Source organism: Sorghum bicolor, chromosome 8 (genome assembly GCF_000003195.3).
Source record: "Sorghum bicolor cultivar BTx623 chromosome 8, Sorghum_bicolor_NCBIv3, whole genome shotgun sequence".
NCBI classification, from domain to species: domain Eukaryota; kingdom Viridiplantae; phylum Streptophyta; class Magnoliopsida; order Poales; family Poaceae; genus Sorghum; species Sorghum bicolor.
The window spans coordinates 54,951,858-54,966,483 of record NC_012877.2 but is presented as its reverse complement, the minus strand read 5'-3'; the positions used below and the strand labels follow the sequence as shown (position 1 = coordinate 54,966,483).

General features: G+C 39.9%; 2 protein-coding genes and 1 non-coding gene across 3 annotated transcripts; 2 read left to right on the top strand and 1 right to left on the bottom strand.

Moving 5' to 3' along the window:
* LOC8066351 (calmodulin-binding protein 60 C) lies at positions 1,785-4,417 on the top strand. The gene is made up of 8 exons (XM_002443296.2): positions 1,785-2,029; positions 2,686-2,734; positions 2,960-3,024; positions 3,113-3,588; positions 3,677-3,837; positions 3,924-4,130; positions 4,217-4,279; positions 4,382-4,417. The coding sequence occupies exons 1-8, from the start codon at positions 1,785-1,787 to the stop codon at positions 4,415-4,417; spliced, it is 1,302 nt and encodes a 433-aa protein (XP_002443341.2).
* Positions 6,341-11,009, bottom strand: LOC8068821 (protein DEHYDRATION-INDUCED 19 homolog 2). The gene is made up of 5 exons (XM_002442261.2): positions 10,682-11,009; positions 10,379-10,566; positions 8,009-8,086; positions 7,126-7,373; positions 6,341-6,763 (listed from the first exon to the last, which is right to left on the bottom strand). The coding sequence occupies exons 1-5, from the start codon at positions 10,746-10,748 to the stop codon at positions 6,661-6,663; spliced, it is 684 nt and encodes a 227-aa protein (XP_002442306.1). The 5' UTR covers positions 10,749-11,009; the 3' UTR covers positions 6,341-6,660.
* On the top strand, positions 13,472-13,545 carry TRNAT-AGU. Its single transcript has one exon. It is a non-coding gene; the product is annotated as a tRNA-Thr (tRNA).

Sequence of the window (14,626 nt, the reverse complement as noted above, 5' to 3'; positions counted from 1 at the left end):
ACGCGCTATATTTAAATCGCAGTAAAAAAAATCGATAAGCCCAATTATGCATTTGCACGAGTTTTTTGTTAACTATTGAAAGACTTAAATGCATGAATGATCTCTGAACTTGTTGTGTCATTTATCTCCACAAACTTTTCGGTAAATAAACTTGTTAAATGATGCACCCCAGATTTATTTCTAGACCACAATATAATTAATAACCACGTATGGTGCACCGCTTAAAAGGTTCACCTAGAATTGTGTTTTTTGTGTTTTCAAAGTTCATGGACTCAAGTTTAGTAGTAGCACCTGATGCAGTTAACTCTTAATTTAACCATGTTGGTAACTAGCTTTGTTCATTTGTCTAACGGTTTTCAGGCGACCACTAAAGAGGAAGAGGCACAGTAAATATCTTTTGCAATTTGTGAACAAGGTATGCGAGGCATATTACACAGGGGATCAAATAAAAGCAGATGATGGGAACCTTCTTAAGGTTTGTTTGTTCGATGAGAACAGCACGAAGATCACTTCTGGTCCCCTGTCTTCAGCTTCTGTTGAGGTCGTACCTCTCCACGGCGACTTCAATGTTGATGGGCAGGATTACTGGACTTCAGAGGAGTTCAATCGCTCTGTTGTGTGTCTGTGTCCACCGCCTGGAGAAGAAGCATCGTCGGTCCTAGGAGGTGATCGCATCTTAGTTCTGGCTGGTGGAGAGGCATGTCTCAGTGATGCCTTTTTCCAGAAAACATCCTTTTGTGCTAGAACTGGAAAGTTCAAGATGGGCGTAATGCTAGCCAGTGCTCAAGACGAGAGAGTTCAAGAAGGAATATCAGAACCATTCCGTGTGGTGGATAACCTTGTCAAAGGCACTCCCTTTTATCTGACCTTTCGTATTTTTTTTTTTTTCTGAAAGCATTATCTACATATAACTTAACATGTAATTTTATAGATCAGCTTCAGAATTAGGCAATTAACTCAATCTTAAAATCTGAAATATTATTCCAGCTGATCTGCAGCTTATGTATTCAAACATACATTACATATATGAGTGTGCATTCATGTTGCATATGTTCAAAAATTCAAATGACAACCTTTTACGGAAAAAAATATTGATCTTTTTGTCGACTGTGATTGTTTGATTTGCAGAGTTGAATGCAAAAGATGGGCCTACCCAAGGTATCCGTAGATCAGCTATGCCATTTTTCGACTCTCTGTATTCCCAATGATGGGTATCCTTAATGTTTGCTGGTCATTTTCAGGATTTAATCCAGCTGCAGCAACACTACAGATTCCAAGAAACACTGTCACAGAAGCTATTGTAAGTAGTAACTGAAAAAAAAAAACTAAGACCACCATAACACAAGGTTAACTTGCAAAGGTTTTGATATAAATAATCCTAATTGTAGAGGGACATGATTACGATTAATGTGGATCACAGCACTTCAATTAATTTACTTCCAGTCCACAGTATAAATTTAAACTAACTTTGCTTGTCATCTGCTCATTATTTTTGCAGCAACAAGAAGCTTTGGTACCACATCAATTTTCTCATCTAAAGACCAGCAGTGGCCCAGGTACGAGCATCCTACCTAGAAATGAAAATGGATACCCGAAACCCGAGCACCCAACAATTTTTACTTAGTAAAGAGACGGGTATAAATAATTTTTCTATCCGTGCATACATTACTAGACGAAATCGTTTGCCACTGGGTACACTTGTGTGGGTATGGGTATATACTATGCAATATCCGTGTAAAACTAGATAAAAGATATCTACAGTAAACAACACTCCACCAGCCCTGATGCCTCCGCCGCTCGTCCTGTCAGCTGCCGTGCAAGCCAGTACCACAGTAGGTGTTTCTATGCCGAAGGGCACCCCTATTGGTGTGGCGGCCAAGAAGAAGGGAGCGGCACCTTCTGCCACGGGATGCATCGTCAAGCAAAAGGCACCTGCTGCAACTAATGGTGGTCAGCCTCCCCTGTCTCCGACGAGTCCGACTGCTGCTGCTCAAAAAGTTCAAAACCACCACCCCCAATACTCCCTTGGGTAAGTACTGATGATGTTCATGTGCCTTATTGATTTATTATGTCGACTTCTCAGTTGTGAATAGTCCTCAAATTTGTAGTTAGAATAAAAAATTGCTTTAGTGCAAGATTGTGTATTCAGATATATATAGTCTAAGTCTACTCAGACGTTCTGTGTTCAGAGATATAAGTCTGTTAGCCTAGTGTTCATTGAGATATATATGTTCAGAGAGGTATTTTTTCAGATCTGATCCTTCACAGAAATGAATATATGCTGCTGGCTTGTTTTGTTTGATCTGTTAGCCTATTGTTGTGTCTATTTCTGTTGGAGAATTCAAATAGATTATGCCTAGATATATCATGAGAAAATTCTCTAGCATGTACTTTATGGTGCCATCAACCAAGATTAGGTTCAAATTTAGTTGTTTATGTGTTTCTAACATCCTATACTCCACTTAATTCATTTTCCCTTATGAAGTTTCGCTACTCATTAGAAATCTGCAAATGTTTCTATCCCTAAAATGAAAAGGTTTGTAACTTTTTGTAATTATTCTACTGCCACTGCTTCCTGCAAAGGTTCAGTAACATACATTTTACAGAATTCATCCGTTCAACACAAGACTTATTTCCATTATCACTATTTTTAATGTTCATCCTTTCTCTTCTCTTTGGCTGTAGCAATCTGGAGAGTTTTCAGGAGCAGATCGAGGGTCTCCGCCATGAAGTGGTTAGATTATCTTAATACCTTCCATACATGATATCTGTAAATCCCTGTCTATGGAATCCAGTTTATGTTCATATAAACTCATGATAGAACTCTATATAAAAATTATGACAGACACAATTGTCACATCTGTGTTCCAATCGTCATGCTGATCAACAGATAAGGTAACAAACCCATAAATTTGTTTCTACCTGGTCACTATGCATGTTCTGTTTTGCTTGTTATCAGGTTGCCATTTCCATATACAGTTTAACAAGAAACATCAGTTTCTTGTTGCTATGTGATGAAATGAAGTATGTGCATGCTGAATTTAAAAAATGCCAGGTGAATATGTTACTTGATTTTGGGCTTATCACACTTTCATTCATGCTGGTGTTTCAGACTAGAGGCAAATCAGGAGCATATTGCTGCTAATGGATCCAAAAACATGCGACTGTGTTTCCTGAATGGTTTGGAGCCACCTGTTTACACGGATGAGAATTTAACATCTCAGAACCATGCAGCTATCAAAGTTGCCATGCTTGAAGGTGACAAGGTGGTAACGTCTGGTGCGCTTTCGGAAGCAAAAATTGAGATCCTGGTTCTCCGTGGAGATTTCTCCAACAAATGCCAGGACAATTGGACTGAAGACGAGTTTGACAAGCATGTAATGCAAGGTCGGGATGGGCACGATCTTGTGCTGGGGACTGTATGGTTGACCAATGGAATGGTTGAACTTAGCCAGATCCGTTTCAGGGAAGGATCATGCAGGAAAAACGTCATCATGGCAGCAAGAGTTTGCAAGAGCGAAAAGACTTCTGGTCGGGTTCAGGAAGCCATCATGAAGCCTGTGAAAGTTCTCGACCGCAGAAACAAACGTATGAGCCTGGTTTTGCATATTGTCAGGTTTATTGTTGTTTCTGAATTTGTGTTTGGTCTAGTCTGATCATTTATTTATTTTTTCAGCAAATGAGAAGAGCCACCCTCCAAGACTAGACGATAGACTATATCGCTTAGAGGGGATTGCCAGGGATGGAGTTTACCACAAGAGGCTTCAGAAGGTGCAAATCCATAACGTGGAGGGCTTCTTGAAAACTTTGAATGAGGACTCCAACAAGCTTCGTGCGGTAAAGAATTCTAAATGCATAATCCTGTATGCCCCTGTTTTGCAGCCATCTGTTTCATTCACATGATGTTGTTTTAAATCATGCAGATCCTCAAGATGGAAAATCAGCAAAATGCTTGGTCAAAACTGACTGGGCATGCTAGGCAGTGTGTTCTCGAATATCGGCAAGAACTCAAACGATACCACAGTAAAGAGGGCAATGTTGTGCTTTTCTTTAATTGCGTGCATGAGCTTGTCGGAGCAGCATTCCCACATGAGTATGTTGCATGCCAAAGATTTAACACAGCTCAGAAGGTACATGCTGAACCCATGATCACCATATTACCAATATTACTACCGTGGCCATGTTCAACAACATCTGATCTTTGTTCTTGTTGCAGGCTTTAGTGAACAAGTGGAGATTGCATGCATATGAAAAATTGGAGGACATTTCACCAGATTTTGTGATGAAAGGCAATATTCTTGAGTGCATATCAACCTTGTGTTCGCAGATGAATTTAAACATTACACAGCTATCCTGATGAAATGATTTCAAAACTTTACAGACCAAGGAATTCAACTGCATGGTCAGCATCAAGTAATTTCACCTTGGCCTCGAAGTCCCCAAAGCATGATGGACTTTGATTCCCCAATTGAGGTGATGCAGATAACCAAAACTCATCCTCTTCTTTTGCATATCCATTGCTTCACAGATGCTTTGCTCACATTCTTGGACGGCTGGGCATTCCTTTTTGCAGTTGGCAGGCATGAACTGTGACCTTTATCAGGACCCAGGTGCATCAATCTCTGCTCAATCTCAACTTATGTTTTAGCCACGTAACCCTACTCAACCTGAATCAACCAGCCCTGCTGATGCAACGCCATGAATGTTGTCAATCCCTGAGCAAGATCAGGGACCCAGCTTCTCTGGATTTCCAAGATCAGGTCACCCCAACGACTTCCAGTAAGCACACAAGCCCTGGAAAATGTTTCCAGGTTGTGTGAATTGTGTGTTGTGGTACCAGTATGTTTGTATGTCATGTGCATAGCCATTGTTTGTACCAGCATGGTGTACAGATGTATGCTTTCGTTTGTTTGGTTGTTTGCAAATGTAGATCATGTGTTTGCTAATCCAAACAAGACTCTGTGTATTGTAATGACTTTTTTTTCTGTAAACGCCACTGAGTTTTCCCCAGGAATATATAATTGACTGCATTTTTTTTCATGTGCTTTGAGAACCCACACAGTAAAAAGGAAAACAGCATGACATAGCCCTTTCTAATATAAGCATGTTAAGTCAAAACCGAGCCTTCCAATACGTGTGGAGTTCACGGCATAAAGTCAGGTTCATCATGTGTAAATTAAAAATTAGCAGACTTGACTAATGGCAACTCCAAGGCATTCAATTTAGAAGCTCACTTAGGATGAAAAAAAAAGCTAGAGATTTGAACACGCGGTTTCGCAAACACGTTTATGCGGACTTGGCAGACTATACGCGGCGACGACTTCACTGTGACAAAGTCTTGTAGTCCAGTCCAGTTGATAGGGTAGCATGTTCGCTTGGCTGAAAAGTCATAGTTAAAAGTATTGTTTGTTGATTTGTTGTGAGAAAAAAACACTGATGAATGATTAAATTGATACTTCATTCAACTGCACTATAGAAGGCATAGTTTGCTAAGGTTTTTCATAAACTCATACACTTGTTTCCCCCTCTCAGATATATGAGTTTCGAGGTGCATTTGGGAGTAGCAATACGGACATAACACATGTTATAATAACAATGTTTAGACATCGAAGTCTTGTTTTTGCCTAACCCTTGGAATGTTATGTTGCAACCCAAAGTTTGTCTATGGCTGCCATCGTACAAGACTTGTTTCATTATTCTACTTAGATGATGCTTTCTTCTAAGCTACTCCCTCCATCCCAAATTGTAAGTCATTCTAAGAATCTTAGAGAGTCAACATCTCAAATTTGATCAAATGGCTTATTTTGTAGTATATTTATTTGATGCCACAAAACTTTGTAATTTTTCCTATAATTTTAGTCAAACTTGAGATGTCTAACTTTCCAAAATTCTTGAAATGACTTACAATTTAAGATAGGAGGAGTAGTACTTTTCATTATTCAACTAAGATGATATTTTCTTACTAGCTATTTTTATGATAATGTCATTGCTATCTCTTGTGATTCAGTTAAATTCAACAGCGAAGTGCAAGAAACGCTCTAGATTGATGTTGTCAACCAGAGGTTTCTTCAGTATCGCAAGTCGCAAGAGGAAAAAAAAATCCTTAGGATTACAATTAGTAGGTGCAAAATGAGCAAATTACGCAGTACTTTTGTCCCCACAAGCACAGATAATTGGCAGTGTGAATGCAACGAAAGAACGCGAATCATTTCAACCAAATTTGACCAAACCATGCCGTTTTATTTTTTAAATAAAGCATTTGAAGAAAACTCTGTTCGGCAGTCACAGGCAGATAATACCTACGCACATTCCAGGTTTCCAGCAGAACACCACAGGCACATGATCAAATGGCTGAATTACGATAGATAGGATCCATTCCGGCCTCCCAATATACATACAAGGCCCCATAATACCAGGTACCATGATGCTACCAAACTATACATACATATACTCTATTATTATTCATGCAATGACGATGCATACTACGAAATATCCATATCCACAATTCATCTCCCCATTATCCCGGAGCAATGTTCACCATCTTCCGATGGCAAATCGGCGAAACATTACAACAGCTACGGCAGCACCTTGTGCTTGGTGTAAGGCCTGTTTGCTGGTAGCAAGAGCTGCCTTCTCCACTCTCCTTTTGGGTTGCTCTCTTCATAAGATGTCGTCAAACATCAGGGACAAGACAAGCCCCTGCACGAATTGGCTCCTCCTGGTTCTCTCCTCCTTGACCTCAGGGAGCAAAGGCTCCTCAACACTGGCAAATATCAGACATCAGTGAGTTCTTATGCATGACATTGATTGAGTCATTGATAAAGAATTGTTCATACAATACACTATCTATGACATGTTCCACCATGTACTAAAACATCAAACGGACTGTCCACATTATTATGTTTCTTTTACCCACTGCGAACTGTGAACAATGTCATAACTGGAACTGATGACATAATTTAGGTATTTCATATCTATGGCTTATAACATAAGCTGTCTATTCAGTGTCATTAACTATTTTTCTTATTTCTGTCATTTGACTTTACAAACAAAAGTGATTTCAAATTATTACTCTCAGGAAATATAAGTATAAAAGTAAATGAATTACATTGCATATAAACATACCTCTCTGCTGCTTTCTGCTCTAAGTTATCACTTGCCACTTCTGTCTCAGCCAAGGACTCTTTCTTAGCATTCTTTGGCAAATCTACTTCATAAAAGTTACCAACAAAAGAGGACAGCAGAGGATCAGGCACTGTGCTCACTGGGGCAGCACGAGACGATCCATTTATCCTCTCATGTAAATCTCTCTTCAATAAGGCAAGTGTTGAATAACGTGCCCCAGATGAACCTTTCTGATTTCTCCACTTATCCTGCACATGAATTTGAGGAGTCAAATAATGAAAGTTTGATCCAGGCCTTGTTTAGTTGCCACCCAAAAACTTTTCACCCATCCCATCGAATGTTTGGACACATGCATGGAGCATTAAATATAGATAAAAAAATAACTAATTGCACAGTTTGCATATATTTTCACGAATCTTTTAAGCCTAATTAGTTCATGATTGGACACTAATTGTTATAGTTACACATGTGCTACAGTACCCCAAAAAAAACTTTTCTTTTCACGAACTAAACAAGGCCCTAGTTTCCAGATTTTAGTCAAGAACAAAAACTATGGCCTTGTTTAGTTCCCAGAAATTTTTGCAAAATTTTTCACATTCTCCGTCACATCGAATCTTTAGACGCATGCATGGAGTATTAAATATAGACGAGAATAAAAACTAATTGCACAGTTAGGTCGGAATTGACGAGACGAATCTTTTAATCCTAGTTAGTCCACGATTGGAAAATATTTGTCAAATACAAACGAAAGTGCTACAGTGTCGATTTCCCAAATTTTTCAGAACTAAACAAGGCCTATATATGATTCACAAAAACTATATATGATTCACAGTATATATAAACTGAAATAATTGACTTATGATGCATGTAAAGGTAATGATACCTTCAAGAAACCTCGATGCTGTGAGCTGATGTGGTCAAACAAGTTCTTATCAACCTTATCTGTGCAAATTGGGCACACCTGAAAGAACAAAAGCACAGAAAATTAGCTACTGAAAAATGGTACAAACTTGTGGTATACTTCAATAGGAAAGACATTTCTGCAAAATATATGCAGGTGACTGTTAGTTAGGCCTTGTTTAGTTCGCAAAAATTTTCAAGATTCCCCGTCACATCGAATCTTTGGTCGCATGCATGGAGCATTAAATATAGGCGAAAATAAAAACTAACTGCACAGTTTACCTGTAATTTGTGAGATGAATCTTTTGAGCCTAGTTACTCTATGATTGGACAATGTTTGTCAAATAAAAACGAAATGCTACAGTACCCAAAAACAAAAAAATTTGCGAACTAGACAAGGCCTTAATTCATTAGTTTGTTATCATGTTCACAATATTCTAAGACAATGTTAAAAACAACTGAGATTTTACAATAAAAAAAAGTATAAAACTATGGAGCAGAACAACTACCGTGGTTACTGTGATCTAGATTAATGGGGCATTAACACAACACACTTGCCAACAAACCAAAGATGAAATGCACAAATATTTACCAAATGTAGATGAAACTTTTGGTTTTAAACAAGTGGTGCATATAATTCATATGCCAAAATAGAAGTGACACGCAAACTACATCCTACATATATCATCTCAACTACAAGAGCATCACACCCAGCATCAGCTAAGGCATGGACGGCAATATTAACTAGACTAGCAGAATATGCAAAGCCCAACCAAACTAGGGATATTCAAATCTCAAAAAGGCAAAATAGCTAATGACACAATCAGTATAGTAGCACATAATTGCCCCACAAAATCCACCCTTATGACCTAAACTCTTGCTGTAATACTTATTAAAGACAACAACACTCCAACAAAACCACATAAAATATTCTCATGCAGTGACGCTAAGGGGAAACCCAAGCTTTCCAAGAAAATACCCCAAACCGCACAAGTTTATAATATTACATAAGAACATGGATCAATATACTGCTCCAAACACTGAGATCTTCTAATTACTTAGCAACTAACAAAGAAACTTTGATACTTCAAAATAGATTTATGGAGACATTGCATGCAAAGCGCATGAAAGACTGTACTTCGCCACAAAACAAGGGAAATGATGAAAAGGTTACAACAAGCAAGTCAAGCATGCAACCAGTTATTTAAAATAGAGAGCAAATGTTTTGGCTGAAAATTATCATTAAAAGAAAAAAAAACACCAAAATTTTGACAATTAAGAAGCAGACTAAAGCATAAATTTCCAAAGAAAATAAATCGCCTTGGAACCCAACCACAAATACATCATGGACCATTATAAATGCCCAATATATACATTGAAGGGCATTGTTAAAAACTGTAATCTAACATCAACTGGACATTCAGGGTACTCTAAACTAAGGGAGAAAAACTTTCATAGCTGAAGACAGGTGAAGCAAGCTGATATGACATGGGTCGAATCAGAGGCACCAAAGATTCCTAACAAAAATCCCTTCTTTGCAACTGAAACCAACTTAGTAAACACATCATGCATATGAGCACAAACACCTTAGACATCCTAAAAAAAGATCCTATTTTTTCATCTGATATATTGTCTAAACAGCAAAACAAGATGCTCAACCACTTTCTATATGCACAGAAGCAACTTGAAAACTAAAAGCACATCTTTGTATTGAAAACTATAACCTAGGACTAAAATCAGGCTCAGAAGCAGACAAGAAAACTAGAAAAACACAACATTTGCAACTAAAATCTCAATCTTATCTTAACAACTAAAAGGAGCCCAAAAAACGCTTGGTATATAAACACAAGCACCTTGTTCACTGGAACAATCCCATCTTGGGGTCTAGAATCATAGCTCTGCAAATAAAAGCAGCATAGCAAGCTTGGTACAAAAGCAGGCATAACTTGCACAGCCCAAAATTCCATCCCAACAGCTACTAGAAATCCAGAACTAAAATGAGCTCATACATGCAATGCTGTACTAGCAGATGCGTCTTACACACCCCCAAAATCCCATCTTTACATCTACCAATCAACCATACATAAAAGTAGCTCAATCACACTCTCTATGCAAGGAGCAGGACCCTCCGCGCTTGAAAGATGCTATCTTTACATGTAAGATCTAACACTGACAGCTGAATCAGATCAAAGACGCAGACATTCCCCATATCCTACCGAAATAAAAATCAGCCAACATGTTCTATGGAACATCATGGGATGAACAACCTGCCGTCTGCTGCTAGAAGAGCTCCTAGTAGATAGAAAAAAGACTAAAAATTGCATCTTTCCCTGAGAGAATGAGATGAAATTACCCCGGCATTAGCCTCCGCGTGGTGCTCGTCATCCATGTGGCACCACAGCCCCACCGCGTCCAGCTCCTCGCCGCAGAACGGGCAGGGCAGCTCGTCCCCGAGCCCGGCGCCCGCCGCGCGCTCCTCCTCCTCCTCCTCTTCCTCCTCCTCGTCACTCGCCTCCACCTCGTCGAGCCCGATCAGCGCATCTGCGGCAGCTCAAAACCCCCGTCAAAACCTCCACCAGAAAAAAATCCTCGAAACTCCACACAGGACCCGCAAAATCCCTCGAGATACCGGGGGGGAACCGGATTACTAGCTCACCGAAACGCGTGCCGCGGTGGTGCCTGGTTTCGGCGGCGGTGAGGCGCTCGTACACTTCCATGTCCATGGCGGTGGCGGTGTGGCGCCGCCGGAGCAGGGCGCCGGGGCTCTTGCCTCTTGGCCGAGCTGGGGGGAGCGCCGCCCGAGCTTGCGCGGGCGACGGCGGCGGCGGCAATCGTAGGGGTGAGGCGGCTAGGCTAGGGTTTTGCGGCGGATGCGGGGGAGGGATTTGTAGTGGGAGAGAGAGAGGGGAGGGCTCGGGAGACACCGACAAAGGGAGGGACGAGAGAAGCGTGGGTGGCTGGGAGGTTTGGGCAGCATTGAGTGAACACGGGAGCTCTTGCTTAGGGAGGAAGCCGGGCTCTTTTGCGGAAACCACCCTAAAGTTTACTTGCAATTCTTTTCGTGTTGCGTTCGGCTTCTGAAGTTCAATGCTTGCCAGCTAAGTAGCTGGCCAGCCCCGTTGTTCATCGGCTACACCCAACATACACACTACACGTTAGGCCTGCACAGCTCGCAGCTGCATCATCATTCATCATTTGTGCTGTTTGGCTGGCTGATTTTGGCTGCTAGAGAAAGATTTGTCGTGAGAAGAAAATGTCATTTTACTGTTAAAAAATAGTGTTGATTTTGGCTGATAAACTCAAGTGAATAGGGCGTGGTGAAAAAATAGTGTTGATTTTGGCTGATAAACTCAAGTGAATAGGGCGTGGTGAGAGCCACTTTCGAAGTTCTCTTTGCTAGGATTTTTGGTTTTTTCTAAAACTGGTGAAGCTAGAAAAAAATTACATTTTTATGGATTTGGCTTCTAAATCAAAACGGATTCACCTTCACTTTTTTCCTTTATTTTAGCTTCTCAAGTTGTTTTCACATGTGAGTTTTTGACAATGTTTCTCTCAAAAAGCCATAGATGAAGTCAGAAGCCATACCAAAGAGGGCCAAAGAAGCTTCACCGTCTCATGGAAGTCGTTGCTACAATGCAAAAAAAATGGAGAGGCTAGAGGCAGCACATGATGTGTCAAAGAGGCCTTTAGTGTCTTTTTATATTGAGTGATCCTTATATATACGAAGAATCAATGCTACCCAACATGAATTAAGGGGTAGGAAAAACATCATTTGGGTCTCCGAGTATGGATTGTTAAAAAATATATAGTAATTGGTAAACAATGGCAAAGTAGGAATCAAAGAATAGAGATGCTAGGAAAAACTCATTTTGCATCACATTCATGGTATGGGTTGTTAATAAGAAACATACGCATCTACAAAAGGAACTCCCACTACTATATGTATAAATGGTTTTTCTTATATTATTTTTATCATCGATTCATAACAACGAGCAGTGAAAATCATTATCACTACTAGTTTGTAACGGAACCAATGGTGAAAACTTATGTCATTTTCACCGCCAGCTCATAAAACCAGAGGGCTTAGACCTGCATTTATTTTGGCTTTTGTCTCACCCTTGCACCCCACTTTCTCTCTCCTAATTTCATTCTCAGCCATAGTATCTTCCCCGACCTTCTCTGCACCTCCTCTTCCACCTCGCCTCCCTCTATGCCCACCCCCTCCATTATATAGTCACCAACCCTACCCGCATCCTCACCGACCTAGACTCCTCCCTCAACATCGTGCTCCACATTGTTTGTGTCCTCTCCACACGCTGAGCTTGGGGCAACAGTGGATTTTGAATACGAGTAATGCAGCTTGACGTAGGAAGAACAAGGGTAATGGAATTTGAGAAGGAGAGGGGGCACACAGTAGCGTCAGTCAAATTCGAGGTAGTGGTGCTCCTAAGTGGATGGGTGCGTGATCATGTCATAGCCAGAGTGCATTAGCAACAACGACCATTTGTGCGGGCTCTGTAAGGGCTTGTTTAGTTCACCTCAAAAACCAAAAACTTTTCAAGATTCTCCGTCACATCGAATCTTACGGTGTATGCATGGAGTATTAAATATAGACGAAAACAAAAACTAATTGCACAGTTTGTATATAAATCGCGAGACGAATCTTTTAAGCCTAGTTACTCTATGATTGGACAATGTTTGTCAAATAAAAACAAAAGTGCTACAGTGTCAAAGATCCAAAAACTTTTTGGATCTAAACAAACCCTAATAGGCTGTGACGGAGCCAGCGGTGAGGCTGTCGGGGCTCCAATCCCCCCCTATGGTTGTCGAACCCATGGAGTCCCCCTTAGCCCCTCCTACAAATTTTTGTTATTGATACACTTTAAGAAGGGGTTGAAGCAGTCTCAAGATAGAACCCTCCCCCTAAATATTTTTCTAGATTCGTCCTTGGTAATAGGTTATAAATGCATGCGACTTCAAATAATATGTTTACATGTTTAACTTAAAAGACAAAAAAAGTAAAATAATAAATTAGAAATGCGGTTGCATATGCCTTAAATTGCTACTTTTTTACTCCTACATTAGTATATACAGTTCTATATCCATGTCTTTGAACGATAAAGTTGCATTTTAGTTCGGCTTATGTTGAACTCAGATGAACTAATCGCATGTTTAAAGTACCTTATACAAAAGGAAATAAATATCTAAATAAGATCATGCTAAAAATAGTCTCTGGTGTACGAGTGACCTCTATCTAATGCCACACAAACCCAACCGGGGTTTGGTTCGAAATTGAAAAGCTTTGATACTTGTGTGAAACATGTCTCTTTTTAATCGAAGTTCCATCTGAATTTGGAAATGGACTGAACTGGAAATGTATCACCTTTCTTGGCTGGAGGGTTAGTATATTTAGTTATCAAAAGTAAATAAATTTATACACCAACAAGCTCTCGTAGCTCAGTTGGTTAGAGCACCCGTTTAGTAAGCGGGAGGTCTTGAGTTCGACTCTCAACGAGAGCAGTATATTTTTCACCTTTTTCATCTTTAAGCTGTTTGTCAAATTTTTTCCCCTTTTCCACTTTTACCTATTTGTTATTTTTTTTCAACGAGAGCATATTTTTTTCACCTTTTTCATCTTTAAGCTGTTTGTCAATTTTTTTTCCCTTTTCCACTTTTACTATTTGTTATTTTTTCCCCCTAGTGTTTGGAAGACAATACTCTTCCTGTCCTTCTAAGGTCAAATGAGTTGAGAGCACTTTATCAAAAAAAAAAAAGTGCATCATGTTCTTCTTGAACATCAGTTTGCAATGCACCATCTTGGAGGCAGGCATGCTGGCGTTAGATATTTCTGAGGACTGGATGTTTTTTATTCTATATAGAAATCATAGTTGTTGGCCATCGGTATATTTATTTTATTCTATATAGAATCATAGTGGTCGGCCACTTTTTTATTTTTATACTTGTGCTGATGCAGGAAGCTTTGCTGCGAGAGAGAAAAAAATTCTGATCCACCCATCATCTCTATATACTAGCAGCCTAGCAGGAGTCCCGTATAAAGATGACAACGGATACAAACTCGCTGGGTTTTGCCATCCTAAACTCATGCACATTAATATAAAATATGCCCACTAAAAACCCATGACCCGTCACGGGTTTGATTTTGTGCTCAAACCTATGCCCATCGGGTCACGGGTATTTAACGGGTTGCCCGTGCCCGTCACAACATATTATAAGATGGTCATCCAGTCAAGTGAGCAAGTCTACTCTATAGCGCACCAAAATACTTAAAGTTGAATCAATTGGCAAGGTGAGATTCATGTAATGTGTTATTACACCTCCGCACTAGAAATTTGCGAGTTGTGATAGAACACTCACCTCTAGCATGCACTGGGCCATGACCTGCTAATGCTTGGTGCCAACATCTGTCATATCTTTAAGTCCAGATGAACTGAGTGCATGCACTAAAACGCGCTAGCTAGCTGCAACTTTCACATAAGGAGCTTCTACTAAAAAAAGTATGGAGCATGCATGTTCTCTATTTCGTTTATTTTTCTTGCATTTTGTACTTTATGTACTAATTATATTGTGTGATGATATGGTG

Coding starts and splice junctions, on each gene's coding strand:
- LOC8068821 (XM_002442261.2), bottom strand. CDS start 10,748: ATGGACATGGAAGTGTACGAGCGCCTCACCGCCGCCGAAACCAGGCAC. Junction 10,567..10,681: donor CCACCGCGGCACGCGTTTCG/GTGAGCTAGTAA, acceptor GAGCTGCCGCAG/ATGCGCTGATCGGGCTCGAC. Junction 8,087..10,378: donor ACGCGGAGGCTAATGCCGGG/GTAATTTCATCT, acceptor TTGTTCTTTCAG/GTGTGCCCAATTTGCACAGA.
- LOC8066351 (XM_002443296.2), top strand. CDS start 1,785: ATGCCTCCGCCGCTCGTCCTGTCAGCTGCCGTGCAAGCCAGTACCACA. Junction 2,735..2,959: donor AGGGTCTCCGCCATGAAGTG/GTTAGATTATCT, acceptor GCTTGTTATCAG/GTTGCCATTTCCATATACAG. Junction 3,589..3,676: donor TCTCGACCGCAGAAACAAAC/GTATGAGCCTGG, acceptor TTATTTTTTCAG/CAAATGAGAAGAGCCACCCT.